At 38.2% G+C, this 26,277-nt stretch overlaps 1 protein-coding gene across 3 annotated transcripts in view; it reads right to left on the minus strand.

Annotated features, from left to right (window-relative positions):
• The window catches only part of unc13c (unc-13 homolog C (C. elegans)), a 247,857-nt gene extending 231,481 nt beyond the window's left edge, over window positions 1-16,376 (minus strand). For 2 of the 3 annotated variants that reach the window (XM_078427403.1, XM_078427401.1), the window contains exons 1-2: window positions 15,667-16,376; window positions 4,517-7,750 (exon numbers count right to left, since the gene is read on the minus strand). In XM_078427403.1, coding sequence (XP_078283529.1) covers window positions 4,517-7,493 — 2,977 coding nt within the window. In that variant the 5' untranslated portion in view covers window positions 7,494-7,750; window positions 15,667-16,376. Of the gene's footprint in view, window positions 1-4,516; window positions 7,751-15,477; window positions 15,496-15,666 lie in introns of all 3 variants that reach the window. The other variant, XM_078427402.1, reaches the window with a different exon arrangement.
• Window positions 16,377-26,277: the final 9,901 nt, after the last annotated feature.

Genomic DNA, 26,277 nt, shown 5'->3' on the forward strand with positions numbered 1-26,277 from the left:
TTTATTCTTCTATTGTACCATGTAATAAGCGACAAAGAAAACCTTATCCACTGATATATTTTTATTAAAATCACTGATATTCAGAATCTTATTCAGTTCGGTTTAATATTTACTTGAAGTTCCAAAAGAATGTCTAATTGCTCTATAAGGAAAACTATACTATTCCATCTTGCGTTATATTCATGGGGCAGCTCATGTATTCTTTATGCCGGTGGATAGAAAGCACACGTGTACATCTTTCGGAATACATTATACAATTGTACAGGATACAGGATAGTTTGTCTGTTTGTTTGTCTGTTTGTCTGTTTGTTTTTATGTCTTGACTGTTTTTGTAAAGCGTCTTTGAGCATTTGGAAAAGCGCTATAAAAAATAAATGTTTATTATTATTATTATTAATTGCACTATTTCAAACTGCAATATAACAGGCTGTCATAAATGGTAAGTAGGAACTGTGACTGTTTTTAGCACACATGAAAGAACACCTTTAAAACATCACGATTAGTGGACCATCCCATATGATAGAATTGCCAAACATTTTTGCAAGATAACTGTGGTGTTCAAAATTACATCTAATCATTAAGAATAAGGAGTTTCTGTACAGAAACTTGCCAACTCCAAAACACAGAGTCAGGAACGTGGCCAAAAGATTACATAAAAGGGTCTTATGTTGAGACGATAACCTTGAATTGATGTACAAAATGACAAAACACATTTTCCATTTAAAAGACAGAAGAAATTATTAATTCTCTCTCCCAAGACACTGGATAATGCAACAACTGACATTTTTTAAAAAATGAGATTGCAATCAAAGGTGACCTCTAGCCAAACCAATCCACACAGTTACAACACTGGCATCTGTCCAACAACGTGGAAAATTGCCCAGGCGTGTCTCATCCACAAAAAAGACAAATCCAATCCAGCTAATTAATGATCAATCAGTCTGCTCTTCATCATCAGGAAAATGATGACAGTACTTTTAATGAGCTGTTGCTCACAGATACATATCTTGAGTTTCACCAGGACCACTTGTTTCTAGACCTAGTCACGGCATTAGTCCAAACATGGACCTCAGAGGTGAATTTGTTTGGCGAGCCAAGAGCGACTGCTCTTTATATCGGTTCCTTTCACCAAGTGTAGCATCAAGGAGTCCTCTGAACATAGACCAAAGATGTCAAGGGGAAGGTTGGATAGGGGTACTCTATTGGTTGGAATCATACCTTGCATAAGAGGAAGATGGTTGACGCTGCGGAATGGCAATTGTGCCAGGTCCAGGATATTGCAATAGGGACTCAGGTTGCTGTGGAGCACTGCCTGAGTCTGGGATCAGGGACCAACATTTAGCTCCTTCATCAATGACGTTGCTTCCAATGTAAGATCACAATAGGAGTTGTTCACAGTCATATGAAGCTCATCACCACTTTCACTAGGTATTTGGAGATGGTCAATGAATGCTGACCTTGGCCATGAGAGTTCCATTCCAAAAAATAAACAATAAAGTACAGATTTGAGGTATAAATTCAACATCATCTAATTGAATGGCAAACCAGCAAACCAGTTATAATAATTATTATAACCAATAATTATTATTATCAGAATAATAACCGGTGTTAACAATGGGATGCTGGACAACCTAGCACTGAATGGATAAACCCATCTTCTCTTGAAGGCATTCAGTGCTATGACCTTCACAGTTTTGGGAGTAGAAAAGAAAGTTATATCGCAGAGTGCAAAAGTGAGATCAGGATTATCAATTTTAATAAGGCCAGGAAAACAAAGATCAGTAAAAGGAAAAGAACATTGAGTAGTGGACCAGAGACAATAATTAGTCATAAGGTGTTACAGCAAAGAAACAGGCCCTTTGGCTCACCATGCCCATGCTGACTGTTGTAACAGACTAATTCCATTTATCCGGATGAGGTTTAAAGTCTCCATGGCATTTTGATTCAAGTGCTTTGTCTAGATGCTTCTTAAGTGAGAGCATATAAATATAGATCAGCTGGGGGGGGCAATGACAAATGGAATTGAATTCCAACAAATGCAAGGTGATGCATTCTAGAGAGCAAAGAAGGGTCAGACCCGGAGTGTGATAAACACAGGGACTTTGATGAGGTGTGAGATGTGAGGAGTTACACTTTAGAAGGTCGAATGTAAGGAGAAAGTATACAGTTAATGGCAAACCTCTTAACAGCATTAAAGTACAAAAGGATCATGGGTTCAAGTCAAGAGCTCTCTGTAGTGGCAACAACAGAGATAGAGTGGTAAAGAAGACATATGGTATGCTTGCATTCATCGGTTGGGGCATTGAGTATAAGAGTCAGGAAGTCATGTTGCAGATTTTTGAACTTTGATTCAGCCGCATTTGGAGCATTATGTGCAGTTCTGGTTGCCCTTTTACAGTAAGGATGTGGAGGTTTTGGAGAGGGTGTAGAAGTGGTTAACCAGAATGCTGCCTGAATTGGAGGGTATTAGCTATATACATTGTGGGCCGAAGGGCATATTCCTGTGCTGAAGGGTTCTAGACAAATGTGGGTTGTTTTCTCTGGAACTTTTGAGATTGAGGAGAGACCTGATAAAATATAGAAAATCATGAGAGCCATAGATAAGGTAGACAGTCAGAACCATTTTCTCAGGCTAGAAATGTCAAAGACTATCCGGTACAGCTTTTAGATGAGAGGGGGGAAATTTAAAGGAGATGTGCAGGGCAAGGGTTTTAACACAGAGAGTGGTGGGTACCTGGAACACGCTACCTGAGGTGGTGGTGGAGGTAGATAAGATAAAGGCACTGAAGAGGCTTTTAGACAGGCAAATAGATATGCAAGTAATGGAGGAATGTGATTCACATGCAGGTAGACGAGATTAATTTAACCTGGCATCATATGTGGATGGATATTGGATACCTGCATGGATATTGTGGGCTGAAGGACCTGTTTCTGTGCTGTTCTGTTCTATGTATGTTCTGTCTGCCTCCACCACCCCTTGGACAGTGTATTGCAGATTCCAACCACAATCTGTATCCAAACAAAAATACCCCTTTGGTCCACTCTACACCTCCTACATCTCACTATGTCTTCCTTTCAATACCTCCACCATGGGAAAAATATTCTCAGTATCGTAAACAAATTTCTGCATCCCCTCCAGCACAATCACATCCTCCCTGCAGTGTGTCGAGCAGAACTGCATACAATACTCCAGGTGTGGTCTAATTAATACTCTGTGAAGTTATAACATTACACCCCCACTCTTATGTACTATGACACGGCTAATGTAGGCAATCATCCCACATGCCTTCTTCACAATCCTATCTACTTGTATTGCCATTTTTAATGTTTTGTGGACTTTTATACCAAGGTCCCTCTGTTTGTCAACTTCAAGTCCTATGCTAATTAACTCACATTTGTTAGGATTCAATTCCATCTGCCAACGCTCCGCCCAACGTTCTAGCTGTTCTGTAACTATGCCCTCTCTACCAGCTACGACACCACCAATTTTCAACTCATTTTCCGATTCACCATTAATACTTTTTACATTGACATAAGTTATTAATGCATATCACAAACATGATAGGTCCCAGCACGGATTCTTGTGCTAATCCACTAGTCACAGACTTCTGTCCAAAGAAACATCCCTCCACCACCAGCTTCTGTCCACAATTCCGAAGCCAATTGTGCATACACTTTACCAGCTTGCATGGAAAGAATTGGGAATCAGTGGGGGAAAATGGAAAATCAGTGGCCAGCAAAGCAAGAAACTAATGAGAAATTGTCATTATAGAGAAATAACGTAGTCCGGGGACAAATAATGGATCACTTGTTTCATTCTAGTCAACTAAGTAAAAGAAATACAGTATGTCATGTTTGATATTTTTCAAACAATGTTAAGTATCATCAGTATACTTTGGATTTCTGATCAGTTAAGATTTAATTTGCAAAACTGAAATAAAATCGAATAGTATACGAAACTAACAATATTCACAACCACAAATCATTGATTGCTCAAAACCTAATTACAATTAAGTATTAGATGCATAAATGAGTAAGAATCTTCACTTGTTTATGTGAACTTCCTTTAGCAAAGAAAAACATTCCGGAGTAATTAAATATTTGAAACTGTCACCTCAAACATAAGTGAACATACCCAAGAGCTGGTTTTAGTCAGGGTGACAATTATCGCCTACATCCTTCACAAAGCTAACGTATTCAACATAATGACATGAAATAACATAAAACTTTCACTAAATGAATATAAAAAGAAAAGAAAGCCTACAGGAAAAGCAAAAGTTTGTAATCAAATCCACACTATAATAAATACGTGCAGGATTTCAGTCCTAATTCATTAATTCATTCCCACTTAAAGTTAAATTATACCTGAATTAAGACCTCAAGAGAAGAGTTCAAATCTGAATTACATTCAATAGCCAATATCATGCACATTATATTTAGTTTCTGATATTATATTTCCTCATATTGTTTAGCAAACATCACCAAAACATTATTTCTATAGATATGATGTTTGTACCTGCTACTTGTTGTCTATGCGCTTTGAAAGCAGCTTGCCTGAAGGTGGGTTTTATTCTAACTTTCTTTGCAGTTTCAGGAGGCGGTTCCTCTGGAGCAGTCTGATTTTCTTGACTTTCTGAACATTCTTCTGGAACAGCATCGTTTTCATCTGCTTCTGCCTCTTCTAAGATTTCAGCTATAGGCTCCTTTTCTTCATTAAGACTGCCGGCATCATAAGAGACCTCTTCGCTGTCTTCAGAGACGGCTGGAACAGTAAACTCTTCCAAAGGCTCCGGTGATAATTTCTGTTCATTACTTTCTTTATGAAATGTCTTATTTTCCAGTTTTGCAAGAACTTCCTCCATCACCTCAACATAATCCATTCCATTTTCTCCTGTTTGTTCACTGGACTCATCTTCCTCAGCTCTATAATAGTAGGGCTCATAATAAACATCAGAATCAAGGGTAGTGCTCGATTCATCTGCTGTAGATTGAGAAAAGGTCCTAAAACGACCCATAAAATTGCCCCTTACTTCATCTTCACTCAAACTCTGGGTACTTCGAGAGTCCATTTTATTCCAAACAACTTCCAAGGCAGATTTAGCACGTTGAAGTGATGATCCAAATTTCTGAAAGCTGAATCCAGTATCTGAGAGATCAATACTTAGGCGACTATGCCAGGATTTAGCAGGTGTCTCCGCTGTGTCATTATCACTAGGTAGCTCACTCTGACTGTGACATCTTAGTGGAGATCTGTTTTGATACTGATAACAATCAGTAGAATATGAGTCATGATAGGAGTTATATGCATTTTCCCACTGATTTTGAGGTTCCCCATCAAAATCAATACATTCTGAAGTTGCCTCATACATTTCCTCCTCATAGTCTTGGCCAACAGCCTGGTAACTTTCATCAAAATCTGTTGTATAGCTCAAGACATTTTGCTCTGATGGGCTATTTACTTCAGAAGCAAAGACATGCTGTGAAGTGTCTAGACCAGAGTCTCTGCCTTGTTCCAGATGCTGCCATTCTTTCCATGGCGAGAGGTCACATTGCAAGGACAACTGAGAATCACTGTAATGGCTTCTCTCACCAGATGCACATATTAACCCATTGCTCATGCCACTATCAGCAGTTTCTGTCTTTTCCACTTCTGTTTGTTGCATGTAATGTTGGTCTTCATAGTCATATGGTTGATTACTGGTATTAATCCATGAGGATGCTCCTTCTTCTTTACCTCTTAACCAAATATCCTTTTCCGAAGATGAAACAACCGAGGCACCATCTGCTCTGAGAAAGAACTGATTGTCTGAAAAATCTTCAGAGTATGATACTGACTGACAGATTTTAGAAAAATCAGACTCTGAATGACTGAGCTTAGTTGTGCAGCAATCACTCTGCAGCCACGTGGGTGAGAGCTCATCATAATGTTCTGCCTGTTTCTGGACGTCTTCAAGTGGAGGTGAATGAAAATTGTCAGCAGTACATAACTGCGTTGAATTTGAATATGAGCTACAAACAACAGTTCTGTCAACGTTAACAACATTGTGAGATTCTGCACCTAATTTTGAAGAGATGAGTACTTTCTCAAAAACTGCTTTTGAACTGACTTCAAAACTGCGGCTGTGAAGGGCTTCCTCCAGGTCTTTGTCACTGGATGCTGACGATGCCCACTCACTGCATCTCGGCTCCTCATCAGCCATCGTTAACTTCATATTCATACTTTCATAGGTCTGAGATTTTGGCGGAAGTGAAAATTCCTTTTGGTCATTTGGGTCATGAAAGATCTCTGTGGAGATTCCAATGCCAGAACCTTTCAATTTGTAACATTTTTTGAGAATTAAATCTCTATTCTGTGGATTGTCAAAATACACAAGAATAGGGCGGGGCTTAGCACTGATACAGTCTCGCTGCTGCCCCAGTCTATGGGCAAGTTCAATCTGAACAGTTTTTCGTGCATCCGTAAGCCCTAACTTGTCTTCTATAATTGCATAAATTATATTTTCAGTATTCTCGTGCACTTCTTCTGGTACATTAATAAATCTTAGGCTTACACAGTTTCCTTGATAGTTAATTTGTCTAATATAGTCATGGATATCTCTGGTTTCTCTTCTGGACTGTACAAATCCAGATCGTAACTGTTCAATTTCGGTTTGCACCACTTCCACACTTGTGGAAATTTCATCAATGGACTGTTTCAGAGCATTCACATGCCCACGTAGTTCACATAGCTCAGTTTCTATTTGACTTATTCCTTGGAGTTCCTTAAATATCATTTCCATGACATCGTGAGTCTGACTGATGCAGCCAGTTGAACTGAATGTTGGTTCTAGTCCACTCTTCTGCTGCAAGCGCCCAGTTCTGTCCAAAGATTTGCTCCTGAAACCAAGAGATTTTTTCCAAGTACTCATTTCTGTCTCTGAGGAAACACACTCTTGACTTTTCTTCCATTTGCGAAGTTTACGTAATGCACCTAGTCGTAGTACTGTACGATCCGTATCTGAGCTTCCATCTGACGCAGCAAGGCTACTGACACTTTTCCTATTTCTTCTGACTGGCATAGTGTGACACTTCTGCTCCTTCACCTTCTGAGAAATGCTGACTTCATTCAATGATTCAGAGGTAGCATTACCAACAGACCAGACCACTGGACAAAGTTTATCATTACTGGTAGAACTTAGTTTTCTTTCCAGTCCATTAGCTATGGCCACCCTGTAACTCAATGTGGGAGAAAGCGAATACTCTGCCCTTCCTTCCTCTTCATCCACGGACAAATTACGAGCAGATTGGCATTTTGCTAATCGTTTGACAGTGGTCTTCAAATTTGTGGAAAATGTTTGATTTTGAGCCTGATTTGCTTGCGAGTGCCTTTGCAATTTGTGGTCACTATTACTCTCCCTTTTTCTTGTTGTATTTGCTTGTTTCCTAGCAAACATTCCTTTGTAAAGCTTGGCAATGTAAGCTTGGAGCAGATTCTTCAAAAGGCAAGAAACCATAGGGAGGGGAAACAGGTGTTACCGATTCCAGTCAAGTTCTGTGGAACTTTGATCAAGCGAGTCACACACTTGCGCATAACGTTTTGCACAAGTGGCATCAACAGCATATGTCGTATATTCCAGCAAGTAGATGATATTTATAGTATATTAAATATTTAAGCAGATAACTGCCAGAAATAAATCATAATGCATTTGCATCTATAAGTCCTGCGGGATGAGCAATAGCACTGAACCAGCTGGATCTCCCATGTCTGCCTCTGTGACATAAAAAGAAGGCATTAGAATTGAACTACATGTGATGTTCCATTTTTTTGTTAAAGTGAGCGTCAATATATTATGCTCACAAACCATCAATGTATTACAAGTCGAATACATAAACATACGTATGATTGACAAAATAAAATTTCTAGCTATATCTTGCAATAACAAACTCCAAAAGCTTGCAGAAATGAGTGAGATATAATTTATACAAAAAATAATTTTCTCTGTGTTAGGAAATCATCTGTGAACAGATGGAATTTCATTCATTGATCTTCTCCACCTTTGCCACATAACGTCAAATGCACAGGCTGCACTTACTAAAACCAATGCCAACATTGTGGCTCATTGAATGTAAGAATACTTTGGCAGAAATAAGGAATTCATTATGTTAAGTTCTCTCACAGAATTCAAAAATAATTATTTACTCCCATTGCAATTTGCAAATGATATCATAACACAAAAGGCGATTCAGCGATTTTTATTATTTTAGTTGTGTATTTTAACTTTCAATATTTTCAACACCAGGGCTTTTTCCCCTGATCGCTCCATTATTACAGTCTTACAGTGCCCTCCATAATGTTTGGTCCAGACCCATCATTTATTTATTTGCCTCTGTACTCCACAATTTGAGATTTGTAATAGAAAAAAAATCACATGTGGTTAAAGATGCACATTGTCAGATTATAATAAAGGCCATTTTTATACATTTTGGTCTCACCATGTAGAAATTGCAGCAGTGTTTATACATAGTCCCACCATTTCAGAACACCATAATGTTTGGGACACAGCAATGTCATGTAAATGAAAGTAGTCATGTTTAGTATTTTTTTGCATATCCTTTGCATGCAATGACTGCTTGAAGTCTGTAATTCATGGACATCACAAGTTGCTGTGTGTCTTCTCTGGTGATGCTCTGCCAAGCCTGCTTTTCAGCCATCTTTAGCTTATGCTTGTTTAGAGGACTAGCCCCCTTCAGTTTTTTCTTCAGCATATAAAAGGCATGCTCAATTGGGTTCAGATCAGGTGATTGACTTGGCCACTCAAGAATTGACCATTTTTTAGCTTTGAAGAACTCCTTTGTTGCTTTAGCAGCATGTTTGGGATCATTGTCTTGCTGTAGAATGAACCACTGGCCAATTAATTTTGAGGCATTTGTTTGCACTTGAGCAGATAGGATGTGTCTATACACTTCAGAATTCATTATGCTACTACCATCAGCAGTTGTATCAAGATAAGTGAGCCAGTACCTTCAGCAGCAATACATGCCTAGGCCATAACACCCCCACCACCGTGTTTCACAGATCAGGTGGTATGCTTTGGATCTTGGGCAGTTCCTTCTCTCCTCCATACTTTGCTCTTGCCAGCACTCTGATATAAGATAATCTTCTTCTCATCTGTCCACAAGACTTTTTCCAGAACTGTGGTTGCTCTTTTAAGTACTTCTTGGCAAACTGTAACCTGACCATCCTATTTTTGCAGCTAAACAGTGGTTTACATCCTGCAGTGTAGCCTCTGTATTTCTGTTCATTAAGTCTTCTGCGGACAGTGGTCATTGATAAATCCACATCTGACTCCTGAAGAGTGTTTCCGATCTGTCGGACAGGTGTTTGGGGATTTTTCTTTATTATAGAGAGAATTCTTCAGTCATCAGCTGTGCAGGTCTTCTTTGGCCTGCCAGTCCCTTTGCGATTAGTAAGCTCACCAGTGCTCTCTTTCTTCTTAATGATGTTCCAAACAGTTGATTATTGTAAGTCTAAGGTTTGGCTGATGTCTCTCTAACAGTTTTATTCTTGTTTCTCAGTCTCAAAATGGCTTCTTTGACTTTCATTGGCACAACTTTGGTCCTCATGTTGATAAACAGCAAAAAAAGCTTCCAAAGGTGATGGAAAGACTAGGTGCTAAGAGCTCTCTTATACCTGCATTAAGGAAGCATTTAAACACACCTGAGCAACTGCAAACACCTGTGAAGTTATGTATCCCAAACATTATGGTGCCCTGGAATGGGGGGGACTATGATAAAACACAGCTGTAATTTCTACATGGTGAAACCAAAATGTATCAAAATACCCTTTAATAAAATCTGACAATGTGCACTTTAGCCACATGGTTTTTTTTCTATTACAAATCTCAAATTGTAGAATACAGGGACAAATAAATAAATGATGGGTCTTTGTCCCAAACATTATGGAGGGCACTGCACATAAAATGTTCCAACAATATTCTCCTCAAAAATAAAATCAGTAAAATGCTTTAAGTTTCTATGGCCTGGTACCTGATGGGCATTTGTTCAGAGATCATAATCAGTCAGTTCCACAGCAAATCAATGAAGGTTTTGTTTGCAGGCAATAGCATGGGCAAATTTAGTAGTCTAAGGTGGTGTGTGCCACAGGGCAACACTTGGACAACCCAAGCCCTTCTCTTAATGCCAAAGCCATAACACAAGGCCTCGTCATGGCTGAACCTGGAGCTTTGCATGAATAACAGGCTTAGGGGTTTGGAATTGGGCCTGGCGTGTAGGGAGGTGGACATATAAGGTTAGGAGTGAGGTCAGTGTAAGCACTGGACACCTGTCCAGGAACTGGGGAACCTTAGAAGAGATAGACAAAGGAGACAACTGCCGATGGCTTTGCAACGCAAAATTCAACTGCGTGGGACCAGCTCATGCAGGTCTACTTTAAGACACATCCAAGCAGGCCTTGCACTTGGAGGTTCTGCATCTTGTGAATAAAAATAAAATAAAACTGCCAGCCAGTTGCACACTGCACAACACTGGATGCTGCTCTGCTTGTATGGATTCCTCCGGCATTAGTCAGCCAGGCAAATTGCTAAACTGGAAGAAATATTGTGGATTTCATCCAATGCACAGCGAACCTCCAATATCTAGTTAAGGTTTCTTTTCATTAAAATCAAACCAGGCAGTGGAGATATGTTTATGCATTTTTTGTTTACTTTGAAGAGTATATTTTTTGTACCTCATCATGCAAGATCATTTTTATTTTAATGAGTGATATTGATTGTATATTGATTATATAATGCCAAAGAGTTGAATTTGAAGAGTTAAATTCAAGTTATGGTTAGACTTATAAGTGATGAGTTATTAACAAAAGTATGTAATTCAGCATCCTGTTTCGAACAATCACAGTGGGAGTGGGGGGGGGAGGGGAGGAATTATAAATATGTTTTGGCTGGTGGAGTTTTTGCCATCTATTCAGTCATATGGAAATTCAAGGTTTTCCTCTTACAAAATGGATAATGTCTCACGTGGGCAAAATTGGATAAAGTATTAAAAACCTTGTTACATTTGGTGCTTTTGTTTTCATTTAATACTAAAACCAACAGTAATGTCCCAGTAAAAAGGCAATTTGATGATCAAGTTCAAGATGGTAAAGGTGATCATTTTAAATTGCAAAACTAAACATTCCATAATTTAATTAAGTGTATTTTGTAATTGTCACTTCTCCCATCCCATTTATGTCAACATTAATTTTAACATGATTGCCCAGTTATTTAGCTCCAATCAGTTACGTAAAAACCAACTAATTTTAACATCAGCATGTTGCTCTCTGCCTCTGAATTTCATTCCATTTAAGTCACTACTGACTAGCGACATTGCTAGGCACAATCCTCACAAAAAATATAGAAATCCCTTTTATTTAATTTTTCCTTTTGTCCATCACTCAATCTGAATTTTGAAGATTTAAATTCTTCCTGAAAGTATATTAGTGACTGATAAATAAATGAGTTACAGGTTTTGTCCAATAAACCCAAACATTTGACTTGCGCACATTCCAGATGTGACCATGTTCACCTCCGATAACTGAATTTATCTCAGTTCTTAATGCTAGACGCTACACTGGAAGGGTAAACTGACTGATATTAAAAGGAAATAAGTGTTCCTAGAATCTCTTACTGTGATAAAGTAAGAGAATGACTTCCCTTAAAATAAAGTATAGCGTGTTCATCTGATAATAGTATTTTATCAGAAATCCTATTAACATTTAGAGTTTAGCAAATTTGGCAATATATTTGACAAAATATTACCACTAGCTTTATAAAACAGTCCAAATTATGAGTCAAATATTCAATGTCTGATGACAATTAATTGTAAATCCTCAGAAAGCGTTGACAGAAGAGCTAGTAGTCTCATCCCATAGTTAATTCACAACCAAAAGGTAATTATTCGCAACTTTAGCAAAGAATTCAGCTCCTCTTAATGAACTATGACAGATATTACCTGTTCGTTGGCACTTTAGTAGAAATAACAGTATTTTAACAATTTAGCATTTAGTAGAAATAACACCAGCAACAACAGGAAAACAGATAAAAATATAATTTTCCTTTGTTGAAAGTGCAAGTTTGAATATGACATTATTTGCAATTGTATTCAGGGAAAATGAGGCTAATAGGCTGATTTTATTGTATAAATGTAGCACTTCAGTAAGCTATTCAATTGACAATTGAGTGCAGGTACATGAAAGTCAGATGCTTATGTGTAGGAAATGTGTCAATCGTTTGATCCTGGTGCAATCGACATGTTGAAAATGGGCAATGCAACATGATTGCAATTGATATTGTGATGTTAATATTCAATTAGACATGAGCTGTTAAATGCTTATATTAAACCCTTAAGGAAAACGCTCCTCACTTCTAACTTCCGAAAAAATGCTAATTTCTTCAGCGAGAAGCAAATTATACCTAAATTGGAGAATTATTTGAAGTCAGTTTATTCTGCTGTATGATCAGCCAATGCTAAAGACTGCGTCTCTGCTACAGAATCAGTATTGACAGATTCTTCTACTGCATCGTGCTGCGTCTTACTTTAGGCAGGCGATGGCTAAAGCCAGGAACATATCTCGAGGTTGGATATCAGGTAATCCCATTAGAGTTGAAAGTTTTTTAAAGAACTTTAAAAACTGGAAAGTTCATGTTGTCCTTAATAAAATCAGGAAACAATTGCAAAAGAAAAAACTGTTTTTATATAAAAATGTCTATATTGTGCATTTTTAAATAATTGCAGCCTTTTGTAAAAATACCTGTGGAGCCTTGAACAAAAGTCCCAATTCAATTAAACTGCTTTTATGATAAGTAAATTCATTTTACAATTGCTTTAATGCACTTTAAAAGCCGCATACAAAAAAAACTTCCATTGCAATTTAAGTAAACTGTACCAACTGTACAGTTTTTGAATATAATGAATTTAAACTACTTTATAAAGTATATTAAAGCAAAACTAGTATGTGCTAAGATTTGGCTGATGTTGAAAGCCATAATCCATCATTGAGTTAAACATATAAATGCACATAAATGAAAAACAAACTTCTGTGTTATGAAGCTGTAATTTGATTTACCTCCCTCAATTTAATCTTATTTAAGGTCCAGCTATGAACGTTTCTGGCATCAAGGAAATTTAAACTTTATAATTACAATTATGAGTTATCAGCGCTATGCCATTCTGATGAAGGATCCCAGATCTGAAACAATAACTGTTTATCTTTCCAGGATACATCCTAATCTGCTGAGATCTTCCAGCACTTTTTGTTTTTATTTCAGATTTCTAGCATCTACAGTCTTTTTTATCTTCATGAGCTGATTATAAGATATGGCATAAGATTTTTATTTTCAATCCCATGCATAGTTAAAAACTGATTATTTAGTTTTGTTTAGTTCAGAGATACAGCGTGGAAACAGGCCCTTAACTCCACGCATTAGCACTACCCTACACACACTAGGGACAATTTTACAATTGTACCAAGCCAATTAACCTACAAACCTGTACGTCTGTGGAGTGTGCGAGGAAACCGATCTCGGAGAAAGGCCATGCAGGTCATGTGAGAAAGTACAAACTCCGTACAGACAAGAACCCTTAGTCACGATCACACTCGGGTCTCTGGCGCTGTGAGGTAGCAGCTCTGCCGCTACACCAATGTGCTGTCATTATTTTATTTTATTATTACAATTCTTTAAATTATTATTATCCATTGAAAATGGGCATGTTGTGTGTTGCCAGCTCATTGTATAATTTTAGCTAGCAATATAATTTATAAAAACAAATTCTACTTTAATCACCAACCATATTATTGCCTTTATCAAATTACAGCTGAAAAACCTGTCTCTTATAAGGTACATTATCATGGCAGGATGTCATAGCATAAGTAAAGCAACAGGCTAACATGGTACATGAAAAATCCAAAAAAAACTGGAGATGCTGTAAATTAAAAACAAAAATAGAAAATGCAGGAAACACTCAGCAGGTCAGGCCGTATCTGTGGGAAGAGAAACACAGTCAAAGTTTCAGGTCGGAGACTGTGTCAGAACTGGAGATTAAAGAATCAATTTGGGCTACAGGAAGAGTGAGTTTGGGCAATGTCTCTGATGTGGTAAAACTGTTGTGACAATGGAGATCAACTGTAAATAATTACACTTTTAGAGACATCCACCTCCTTCACCCTTGCTGTAGCTAAGCGAGTTTCTTTTGTCACTTTCCCAACTCTAACGAAGGATCTCTGATCTGAAACATTGTCTTTTCTTCTCTTCCCACAGATTCAGCTAGACCTGCTGTATTTCCAGAATTTTCCGTTTTTGTTTTAGTTACCCACAGTAGACCAGTTCAATTCACAGCACCAATGCTAGGAGCTTAAGGTCCACTGAAATTCAAGTGTACCAATGTATTGATTTCTATCTCGTGTCTTTTCTTTGTTCTCTCTTATTTATATGGGAGATACTAAATGTCATTAAAAGGGTTGGATAAGAGCCATTTTGCCTTGCAAAGAACATGCTTCCTTCATATGTGACCATTATCCCAATTGAAGCAATAAAGGAATAGGAGACATTTCGAGTCTGAAGAATGGTCTGGATCCAAAACGTCACCTATTCCATTTCTACGAATATGCTGCCTGACCCGCTGAGATACTCCAGCTTTCTGTGGCTGATAGTAGCATGGGTCTGCCTGAAAACTTCCTTACTGAGTTGACAATGGCTCTTTAAACAATGGAAAGTCTCTGAAGTGAGGGAAGCCTCTTAGATCAGCAGATAAAAATGACTGTGAAATTATGTAATGTAATAGATTTATCATTTTGTTAAAAGTTAGATCATCTTAGTATTTCACATGCAATCAACACTTAACAGTCTAAATGTAAACTCTGGTTTTAGTTCCTAAACTCCGTAGCAGGATATTTAAATATGAAGTGCATATATTATTTAACTTAAAGATTTGAGGTTGTCACAAGGGTTATGATTCAATTTCCTCTGTAAAGCTCACACTGCATTGGTTAAACCTCATTTAATGAATTGCTTGAGAATGACAGAGTTAATGATAATTAAAATTATTTCAGATATAAAACCAAGAAGCCTTCAGAACCAATTTGAAAGAACAGGTAGAACTGTGAGAACAATTGCTGGCTATCTTGACAGCACTACTGAAAAAAAGAACATGTATATATTTTAAACAGGTTGTGTGGTGTGGCAATTTTGCAAGCTGTTCATGCTGAAAGATTAATCAGGATACGGGGATGCACAAAACAGATGGAGTACAACATTTTTATTCCTATTTGTGAAATGACTTAAAATTGCTGTATTACACAGCAAAAATGTAACAACATGGTTGCACTAAAGAAATAATAGGTTCCCTCAGCTACGTATTGAACTACATTCTTAAACCCCAGGCAGTGAAACTGTAATATACATGGAATTTACAGCACTGATATATCAAATGGGATTTACTTACATTATTTGTCCATGATTTCTGCATAACAGTTGATTTAAGCAGAACAAAAAGACAAAACAACAGCTATAATAGAATTAACTTGAGTGTCAGGGAAATTAATTAAAGCATTTTAAAATGAATTATAAAATATAAATACAAAATGAAATATCTTACACATTTCAGAGACATAATAAACTGGCAAGAACATACCTGTATTTTTCCAGATTTGCAATTAAAGAAACTACCCACCAAACAAAGGGACACATGAGAATTTTCCTTCAGTGCAGAAACACAGAGCAAAAACCACACATTTGATCTCCCATGCTTAATCAAAAGGGGAAATGCTCCGGCACAGCCGATCCACAGTGCTTCAACTCAAGTGCAATCAGGCAGACTGGTGCCCTGCAATGTTATCTGTTTCTCTAAATTCCAGTGCTTTCTCTAAGCAGCATTAACTGCATTCTTTACAACTTGCTACATTGATACTGTTCCAAAGCATCACCTGAAGTACAATCCTTTTCTCTTCCTTTCATGCTGCTTTGACGTAGCTTTAGCATGGGATTAAGTCAGTGCCCCTGACAACTATTGAATTGGTACAGCTTTCAACAACCACTACGGACTGACAATCCTATCATCGCGTGCATCAGCTTTAACTTCACATAGCAGCCTGCTTTGTGCCACTGCTTTGCACTCTTCTGCCCACATTCTGAATAGTACGACCAGCAGTCTTTCTCTCCTATAGTAACGTGTCTTCCTGCTTAGAGATGGTGTGAAATGAGCTCACCACAGAAGAAAAAACAAAAACCCGCACACAGATTTTACACATGCAATGCTGTAAGAGACCCACAGCCGACAGCAGATGCATTGCTCGCTGCAATACTGATAACAGTGTGAAGCTCTCCTCAGGCTCGGTAAGGAAATCTGTTTGTCAGGGTTGTGCTGTACCTGACCTTTCATTTATCAGCTCAATGTGACCTATTGTAACAACTACAGAACCATTTTCCATATTAGGGAAATGTTTATGATAATTATCATATAGTTTAGGGATTGGATGGATGTTTGAATAATTTTTTTTAATTAAATATTTTTTTACTTTAATGTCAGAACACTTACATTGAAAACTACTCAAATCCCAGTATATCTCTGTCTTAATTAATCGACACAAAAAAATTAAAGTTATCAAATGACAGCAGATTACAGTTTCATTTTTTTCCCAATGATATTAACCATTCAACAAGAAGTAATTAAAATGTACAACAATGAAATAGCAATTTACACATAATCGTTTGAACATAACTATATATTAATTAGGTTCAAAAGATTAGTGTTTTTTAAATGAGTATCCAATGCATTATTTCTTTGAGAAATGTATACCCCCATAAAGTTTCAACATGGAATGTGGCCAAAGAATCATCAAGAATTTTGCTTTACAGATATCAGTAAAATCCATCTTCTAACAATGGAAGTTTTACCATGTATACTTTTAATATGCCTTGACACGAAAACATGCAATTTTAAGTAAAACAGTTGATGACAAAAACTTCTTAATTACAAACCTAATTTCCAGATTTAACTCTTTGGGTCATGATATAACTTACGCAATTTAAAAGATGCCATTTTGAGAAAATGTTAGTCATAAGAGCATTCACCTCAATGTCAACTAACCCATGACTTTTTGAGGAATGAAATATTCTATGATCTACCGTAATTTTTTTTGTGTGGCTGTATTGAGAAATACATACTGTCCATATCAGAACGTTGTTAATCAATAAAGAAATCTGAAGTTCACTTGCTTTATTAAATTTTTGACATCAGATACACCTGGGGAACATCATTTCAAATTGCTTCCTTTGAATTGATTCCATAAATCAAAAACAACTATAATGCATCCATTCTAAACGAGTAATTATATGTTTGAAAAATACAGTTGGGACCCAGAAGACCCTGCAGAGGATTCTTTTCATATACCCCACCTCTCTTTTAGTCAATAGGACACGTAAAGAAAGCCATTACTACATTTAGAAATCTCCAAATGAGAAATCACAGCCTGCATGCAAGGAATTCCCATTCTACTATAGCATTAGTGGCAACATTCTCATATCTGAATCTGAAGGTTGCTGGTTAAAGCCTCTTCTGAGATGCAGACACGTAAACTGGGCTGAAATCGGCAAAGGAGACAATAGACAATAGACAGGAGGAGGCCATTCAGCCCTTCGAGCCAGCACTGCCATTCAATGTGATCATGGCTGATCATTCTCAATCAGTACCCCGTTCCTGCCTTCTCCCCATACCCCCTGACTCCGCTATCCTTGAGCTCTATCTAGCTCTCTCTTGACGCCATCTTTTGATACCAAATTAAACCAGGGCCTTTTTCAAAGAACAAGCGACTTACCTTGACCAACAATCATCCTTCAGCCAACATCAATAACCAACAACAAGATTATTTATCTTATTACAATCTGTGGAATCTGGCCATGCTCAAATGCAAATAATTTTGCATATATTTCAGCAATGAAAATATTTCAAGAGTACGAAATTGAGTGTAAAGTGTGTTGTATTTTAATGGGATGTGAAGAATTACAGTATCTTATTTATCCCAACCCAGGGAGAGTGGGTACAGGCTCAGGCCTCGTGTTGGATGAAGGCAAGGCAAGGCAAGTTTATTTATATAGCACATTTCACACAGCAATGGCAATTCAAAGTGCTTTACACAGAGCATAAAAAATACAGAACAAGGAGAAAAGGTTGGAAAATACAAATGATAAGAGTAATAAGATAAATAAATAATAGTTGTAACTAAGCTTAATAGAGTAATGGGGGATTATGACAGAAGCCTCCTCGTGGCGATCCCCCAGAAAAGACAACACGATGCACTCTGTGACACGTCGGGCGACCAATTCTGTGAACATGTTGGACGACGACAGAAGCCAACAGCGAGCTAACGTCGTCCGACACACGAGCGAACAATAGAGTAATAAAATTAGATAAAAAATAATAAGATATAAAAAGTAATAAGAATAGTATTAAAAGTAAGAAATATAGAGGAGCAAGAATCAAAGTGCTAGTCATAGACACTGCAGAACATGAAGGTTTTAAGCCTAGTTTTGAATATATTTAGAGTTTGGGCCTGTTTGAGTTCTGCGGGGAGTTTATTTCAGATGCACGAAGCAGAGTGACTAAAGGCTGATTCACCATGCTTTGTTTTTACTCTTGGAGTATTTAATAGACTGGTCCCAACTGACCTAAGGGGTCTAGCTGGAATGTAAGTTGAGAGAAGGTCTGATATGTATTTTGGTCCAAAACCATTAAGTGATTTGTAGACAATTAGGAGTACTTTGAATTTGTTTCTCTGGCAGACTGGTAGCCAGTGTAGAGATCTGAGAATTGGTGTAATGTGTTCAATTTTTTTAGCTTTTGTTAAGACTCTAGCAGCGGCGTTTTGGATGAGCTGCAACTTGCGAACAGCCCCTTTAGATAGGCCTGGCAGAAGACAATTACAATAATCAAGCCTATTTGAAATAAATCCGTGGATTCGCTTTTCAAGGTCTTGTTTAGACATGAAACCTCTAACTCTTGCAATGTTTTTCAGGTGATTAACCAACACAATCCATTCCTCATGTGTCCTTGAGATTGATTAGGCTACATCCTTTGCACAAACACACGGAATATAAGTGTTGGCCATGCAGACCCTTGAACCTGTTTCACCGTTCCAGAATTTGAGTTGATTCCTTACCTCAAATTCACTTTTCCATCTGTTCTTATGTCTATTGATTTCCATTATGCCCATTGACATGAATCTTCACTTGCCTTGAAGTTGTTTGCTCCAAGACAAGTTAGCTGTTTTAAAATGTTCTGGATTGCAATAAAAAGAACTGTCGCTGCTAGTTACAAGTTAATACGTCAGATTCCACATACCTCAACCAAAATAATGAAGACACATCCATCTGAGGTACCAAATTAGCAGGTATATCACAATGGTATACTACTTCTATTTCTAAGTACATTAAACTGAGTTTCTAATTGACCACACTCAGCTCTCCCATAAGAGTCATTACCTGGTCATCCTTCCTGCACGTGTACTTAAACATTTATTTCACTCACATGGACACGTTAATAGACTATTAGGTGTGATTTATCAAGTTAAAGCAACATAACATCAGTTTAGGTGTACTTTGATGTCTGCTCCCAGAATAAATCTCGTCCCTTTCCTCCCTCTAGCCTCTAATTTCTGAAGGTGAAAAATAAGCACTCTGTCTGTCTAAATAATCACAGTCCAAATCCAAGAGGGAATGCCAACTCGAATGCTTCTCTGTGGCCTACAAAATGTCTAGCTTTTGCATGTTCTGGATTTTGAATTGTATACAATGATTACGTAGTAATTGAGTAACAAAATCACACACCGTCATTTCTTGGACAATCATAAAAAGAAAAAAAAGCTACTTAGTTGGATTATTATGCAAGAATTTACCAAGAAGACTTCAGTTGGTTCCAGCTTCTCTTCATAACGGTTTTATTGCTTATCGAGGTGAGGAACACAATCAGTCAAACACTGATAAAGATAAGGAAAATTAGAACTGCTCAAAACAAAACCAGCAACAATCTCAGTGCAGAATTGTTCTGTTTTCTCAGCTTTGGTTCGTCTGCTTTTTTTGCCCACCTGAAATGAGCAACTACCTCAGTGACGTATATTTACTTGAATATTTTTATTCATTCAACACAGTGTATTGTTTCTAATTCTTCTCCTACATTTCTCTGTTATGTTATTTTTCCTTTTGTCACATGTTAATAACTATCTATTTTTCATTTTATTTCATTTAATGACCTTTCAATACCATAAATATCAAGATCAAAACAGATTTTTGCACTTTAGCATGGACTACAATGGTGAAAATAGATGATTCACCATCACCATGTCTGAGGCATTTAGGGATGGGTGACAAATGTAAACCTTTCCGGTGACACCAAATCCCACGTGAAAAGTAGGTGTATAGCGATCCATGCTTTCAAACTAATTTAAATAAAAGGAATATGGAACTATTTTAACCTGGTTAGAGCTTGGGGATTCATTATTAAGATCTTACTCTAAATGACGAACCTAAAAAATAATGGATCAGAGGCCTTGATTTCACTGGCAAGTGTTCAAGTGAACATAAACCTGTATTCTTGTGTATTGGACACCAAAAAACATCTCTTTAGGGAAAACAATGCAACACGAATGAATGTTTACCAGTCAAATTCCAAATGTAGATCACATTGTCATCATACTAAATTACAGGTTAATGATGCAAAAGTCTCACCTGACTGCAAAACATATATTTGGGAATGTTGGCAGTTGGCCAAAAAGCAACCACAGCAGAGAGAAGCGGAGTAAATCTCCCCTTGAGCATCATTAATGTTCTGATGAAGGAATTTGAGTAAAACAAAGAATTTGATACTAACAGCGCATGTAGCAAAGGTTTGGATTTAGTATAAAACTATATGGGAATACCACCAAGAACCATAGAGTCATACAGTGCAGGACCAGGCCCTTCAGCCCAACTCGACCATGCCGACCAAAATGCAAATTTACACTAGCCCCATCTGCCTGTGCTTGAACCATATCCCTCTGAACCATTAATATCCATATACCTGTCCAAATGACTTTTAAATATTGTTATTGTATATACCTTCCAACTATTTCTCTGGCAGCACATTCCATATACGTACTACCCTCTATGGAGAAAATGTTCCCCTCAGGTTCCTATGAAATCTTTCCTCTCTCACCTTAAACATTTGACCTCTAGTTCTTGACTCCCTAAATCAGAGAAAATGGTGTGAGTTTACCCTATATATGCCCATCATGATTTTATACCCCTCTGTCAGCACACCCTTCAGTCTCCTATGTCTCAAGAATAAAGACCCAGCCTGCCGTCTCTCCCACCCCAGTGCACACATACTTTTTCCATTTCCCATGCCCCCAGCCACCCTTCTCCTTTACCCTCCTTCATGCATTCATCTCCCATCCCCAAATCCACATTTCACTTTTATCCACCCTCTTTCCTCTACTCTCCATCCCCTTCTACTCATATTCTTCCCTCTGGCTTTACATTTCACACCTCCTCTTCTCTCCTAATCTGACATCCATTTGTCTCCTTTTCAATACAATACAATACAAACTTTATTGTCATTGTGCAGTGTACAAGTACAGAGACAACGAAATGCAGTTAGCATCTTAACCAGAGTGCATGCGATGGAATAGTAAAACATATAATATATACAGTAATTCAGTAACGGTAGTGGAAATTCCGATGAGCGAGAACAGTCACTGATATGGGAGGAGTGCACGGGGGGGGGGATGGCAGCAATCACCGAAACGCAGAGTTAAGTAAGGTAACGACCGCAGGAAAGAAGCTGTTCCTGAACCTGCAGGTCCGGGAACGGAGAGACCTGTAGCGCCTCCCAGATGGGAGGAGGGTAAACAATCTGTGGTTGGGGCGAGAGCTGTCCTTGACGATGCAGCGCGCCCTTCGCAGACATCGCCTACTCTGGATAGACTCAATGGAGGGGAGTGAGGAACCGGTGATGCGTTGAGCAGTTTTCACCACCCTCTGCAGTGCTTTCCGGTCGGAGACAGAGCAGTTGCCATACCATACTGTGATACAGTTAGTAAGGATGCTCTCGATAGTGCAGCGGTAGAAGTTAACCAGAATCTGAGGAGACAGATAGACCTTCTTTCATCTCTAATCTTTGTCACTTAGTCCACCCATCTGCCTATCAAGCCATTTCCATAACTGAGGTGTTTCAGGCAGTGCAATTATTTTATTGCCCATTTCTAATTGCCCTTGAGAGGGTGCTGGGTAGAAACCTCCCTGAATCTCCCCATTCTGAAGGTAAAAATAGTGCCACAATGCTGTTGAACAGAGGATTCTAGTAAAATAATCTATTCAAATAGCAATTTACTTGTAAATCAGGATACATTAGTCTTTTCTTCCCATGAACATCATGATATGGGAGGTTTCGGTACATTGTTGCAAAAGGCTTGGTAAGTTTCTGCAGTACATTTTGAAGATGGTTCCCACCCTAGACAAGCCGTATCTCTGGATGAAAATAGAGATACAAGAGACTGCGGACGCCGAGATATGAAGCAAGAAACATGCAGGTCAGGCAGGATAGTGAAGGCAAACGGGCAGTCAAAGCTTCAGGTCAAAACACTGCCTCAGGACTGAGAGTGTAAAGAGGAGATAGCCAGTAGGCGGAGCGGCGAGAGAGGTGGGGGCAAAGGGACAGAACCTCTGGATGGTCTGATGATGAAAATAACACCCTTGGAAGTTAGGAGAGTTTCTCCAATTCTATTTTCATGCCTAGGCAGGTAGAAGCATGAGTAAAGTCTTGTTTAAAGTAATCATGGTCCATAATCCTTTGACCTTTCCTCCCTTGCTGTTTCTCAGTTCCAAATAAGAAATGATGCACGTTAATTTCCTCACTGCATCTGATCTTCAAAATCAAAGGTCATTCCACATTATCCTGAAACACGTTCTTTTTACAAGCACTTCACTTCTGACAGAAGAATTCAAGGAAGCATGGAACTGGATTATCCAAGGCAGGAGCAACTCAAGGAAAGCAACGTTGATAAGATTGTCAGCAAGCCATTCCTTTTGTGCACACTTGTTCCAAGGAGGAAAAGGCAGTTCTCAAAACCAGAACAAAGGCCAGAACAATTCCCCCTATCCACTGCCACATCAAAACATCATATTCCATAATTGCATACAATTAAATATAAATATTTTAACTGAGAGATTACAATCACATCGTCAATATGAATATCATAATGGGAAACTTGTATATTATTTTAGAAGTGCAAAAGGAATTGAATAAAAAGCATGATTTACTAAAGAACCTCAAAAGTCAGATCTGAACTATAATAATTTGTGGAATTCTCTGCCACAGAAGGCAGTGGAGGCCAATTCACTGGATGAATTTAAAAGAGAGTTAGATAGAGCTCTAGGGGCTGGTGGTATCAAGGGATATGTGGAGAAGGCAGGCACGGGTTACTGATTGTGGATGATCAGCCATAATCACAATGAATGGCGGTTCTGGCTCGAAGGGCCAAATGGCCTCCTCCTGCACCTATTTTCTATGTTTCTATGTTCATGCCAATCAACTCCAGACCCAGAAAAAAGTGTTTATCCTATGACCTATCCATACTTCCCTTTAGACTGATAGTAGCAGATTAATATTCCTCGGAGCCCATTTCTCTTTTCAACTATTTAATGTTGCATGGTGCTTTTCATCCTTGTATCCTTATAACCATGTGAGTGAGGTCAAAACAAAGAGGAAAAGGCTGAGCTTTTGCACGAGGCCTACAGCGGGGGTCAAAATTTGTTTTTTTTTTAAATTTAGACACAAAATTACCAGTTTCAAGCCTCTTTCAGTGCATTTCAAAGTAAAAATGGACATTGCAAAATAATGTGAATATGTCACTGTATACTAATAACATTTAGAAGTAAATTCGCACATAAATTAATAATCAGCCCAAAAAGGTGGTGATTGGCTTTTCTGCTGTGTTTTATATTTTAACTGTCTTAATTAATTTAGTTATATATCTTGCACTTAAATTTAATATTTACTCATTACAGTTCCATCACTGTTTTTCTGCCACTCTTGGTTCCAGACTTTGCTGGTTTATCCAGCCAGCCAAGGAAGTCGGCTATGGGGATAGATTTGCTGGCTCTGGCTGGGCTGGAGTTCCAGAGCCCCGGCCACAGGTTGCAAATTCAACCCACCGATCGGCAGTGGAAGTCTCGATAAGGTCGAGATTGGCTGGCTTGCCCAGCCTAGGTGCCACATTTTCGTTGAGACTTCCAGGGCGCGGGGGATTTCTCGCAGAAACCTCTAGCGGAACCCTAGTGTTCATTATAAGTTTATACATTCTTTATTTTCCTTTTTTTTTCCAATCCGATTTCTCCGTTGGTAAACGCGATTTTGGGAAAGTGGAAAACGCCGAAATCATGCAAAAAACGCGGAAAATTCAAATGCCTGATAACAGACTGATGGTTTCTGATTCTAAATCTCAGATAGCAAAGCAATGAAACCCATTACCACCCATTACCACCCATTACCATCAGGCATTTGGTTCTTGATCTTCCACATATTTTACCTTTTTGAGACAAGGGCAGTGCAATGTAACCATGAAGTGTCAATTTATTTCATCTCCTCTACTTTTTTAGCCCTTTTATCCTACACTGTAGACCCGAGCGCTTTAGCTTGTTTTTGAATTATTTAAAGAGATTCAGCATGGGTGGCATCCGAAAAGAGAAGTAGAAATTGGTGAATTGTTATTCCTTCTGTTTAGCCATCAACTTTAACAGAAAGGCGAGTTCTTTTCACAGCCAGTCAAGCATGTACCCTATCCGGCACATTGCCTGCATCATAATTGTAATGCATTTTGCCAATAAGAATGTCAACTGTGTACAGTACCTTGGAAATTTATTTTCAATAGGCAACTTTTCCTGGAACCCATTCTTAATGTCCGTGCCTTGCAAATTTATCTGGTTTGAATTGATCTGACGAGATATTGTGAACAAATGTTGTGTAACTCACCTGATCACCTGGCTGCCATCATCCAGGAGATGGATTATTCATCTATTTGGATAAATAAACAAGATCCAGAGGGGCAAAATACTCAAAACCATGCAGGGTAACCAGATGGCAGCTAGAGATCACCATTTGGCTGCAGCATCAGATTTAAACATTGTTCAAGGTATTTAAATTAGCAATTGATGTCAGGCATTTGGATTTCAGCATTGTCTTCAGATTGCTATACAGAATCTCCATAGGCTTATTAATCTAGTGGATCAAGATGAACAGTTTTGAACCAATTAACCTTATTCAGCTATCCAAATAGATAAATAATCATCCATTAGTAACTGAGTTTAAAAAATGTAAGTACTGTGAAACAAATCCATGATTTCCACATAAAGACTCCTGGTAAGATACATATCAATTTAAACACTTTGGCTTTATGGACATCAGAAGCAGTCAAATCAGACATCTTTGCATATTTACTGTCAGATCCTGTTGGATTTTTTTATAGTCAACATCATTCAGCTCCTCCCGGGGTGACAACACATTTTCATTCTTGAGGGGTGTTGGTAACCGATACAGTTCACAGATCGTAAATATGCTACCCAGCAATAATTTAAAATAAAAACATAGTCCAACCAGAGTGTTTAACTCAATCACTCAGATATTGATTCAAACCAAGTTTCCACAGGGCAGAAGATGCCTGCAGCCCCACAGCAGCCAGCAACCCATCCCATTGTTTTCCCAAACGCTTGTTCGTATGTACAGGCTGTACATAAGTTGGGTGTTCATGACTTATAATTGGCTATGCTGCAGAAACAACCTAAAAATAGTGTCAAAACCATGACTTGAATTTAGTACACCATTTCAAGAATGGTCATTTAATTATTGATCTGTTTATTTGACAACTTTGGAAAATAATTGGTCACTAACCTAACTACAACATAATCCTTTAGCCCTTTCTCAAGCTGCCACTAATCTCGTAGTTGTACACACAGTAGATGAATGAGGAGAAGCCAGGTTACCCCGATTACTACAATTGAAGGTGAGACCAGAATTGTATAGGCAGCTTTGGCCTTATTTATGGAGAGATATGATTATATTGGGGGCACTTCGGAGAAGGTTGACCAGATTGAATCCTGAGATGGGGAAAGGTCGAGCAGGTCAGACAGTTACACATTGTAGTTTTATGGAATGAGAAGTGATATTATTGAACTACAGGATGCAAAGACGGCTTGGCAAGACAAATGGAGAGAGGAT

Source organism: Rhinoraja longicauda, chromosome 33 (genome assembly GCF_053455715.1).
Source record: "Rhinoraja longicauda isolate Sanriku21f chromosome 33, sRhiLon1.1, whole genome shotgun sequence".
NCBI lineage: Eukaryota > Metazoa > Chordata > Chondrichthyes > Rajiformes > Arhynchobatidae > Rhinoraja > Rhinoraja longicauda.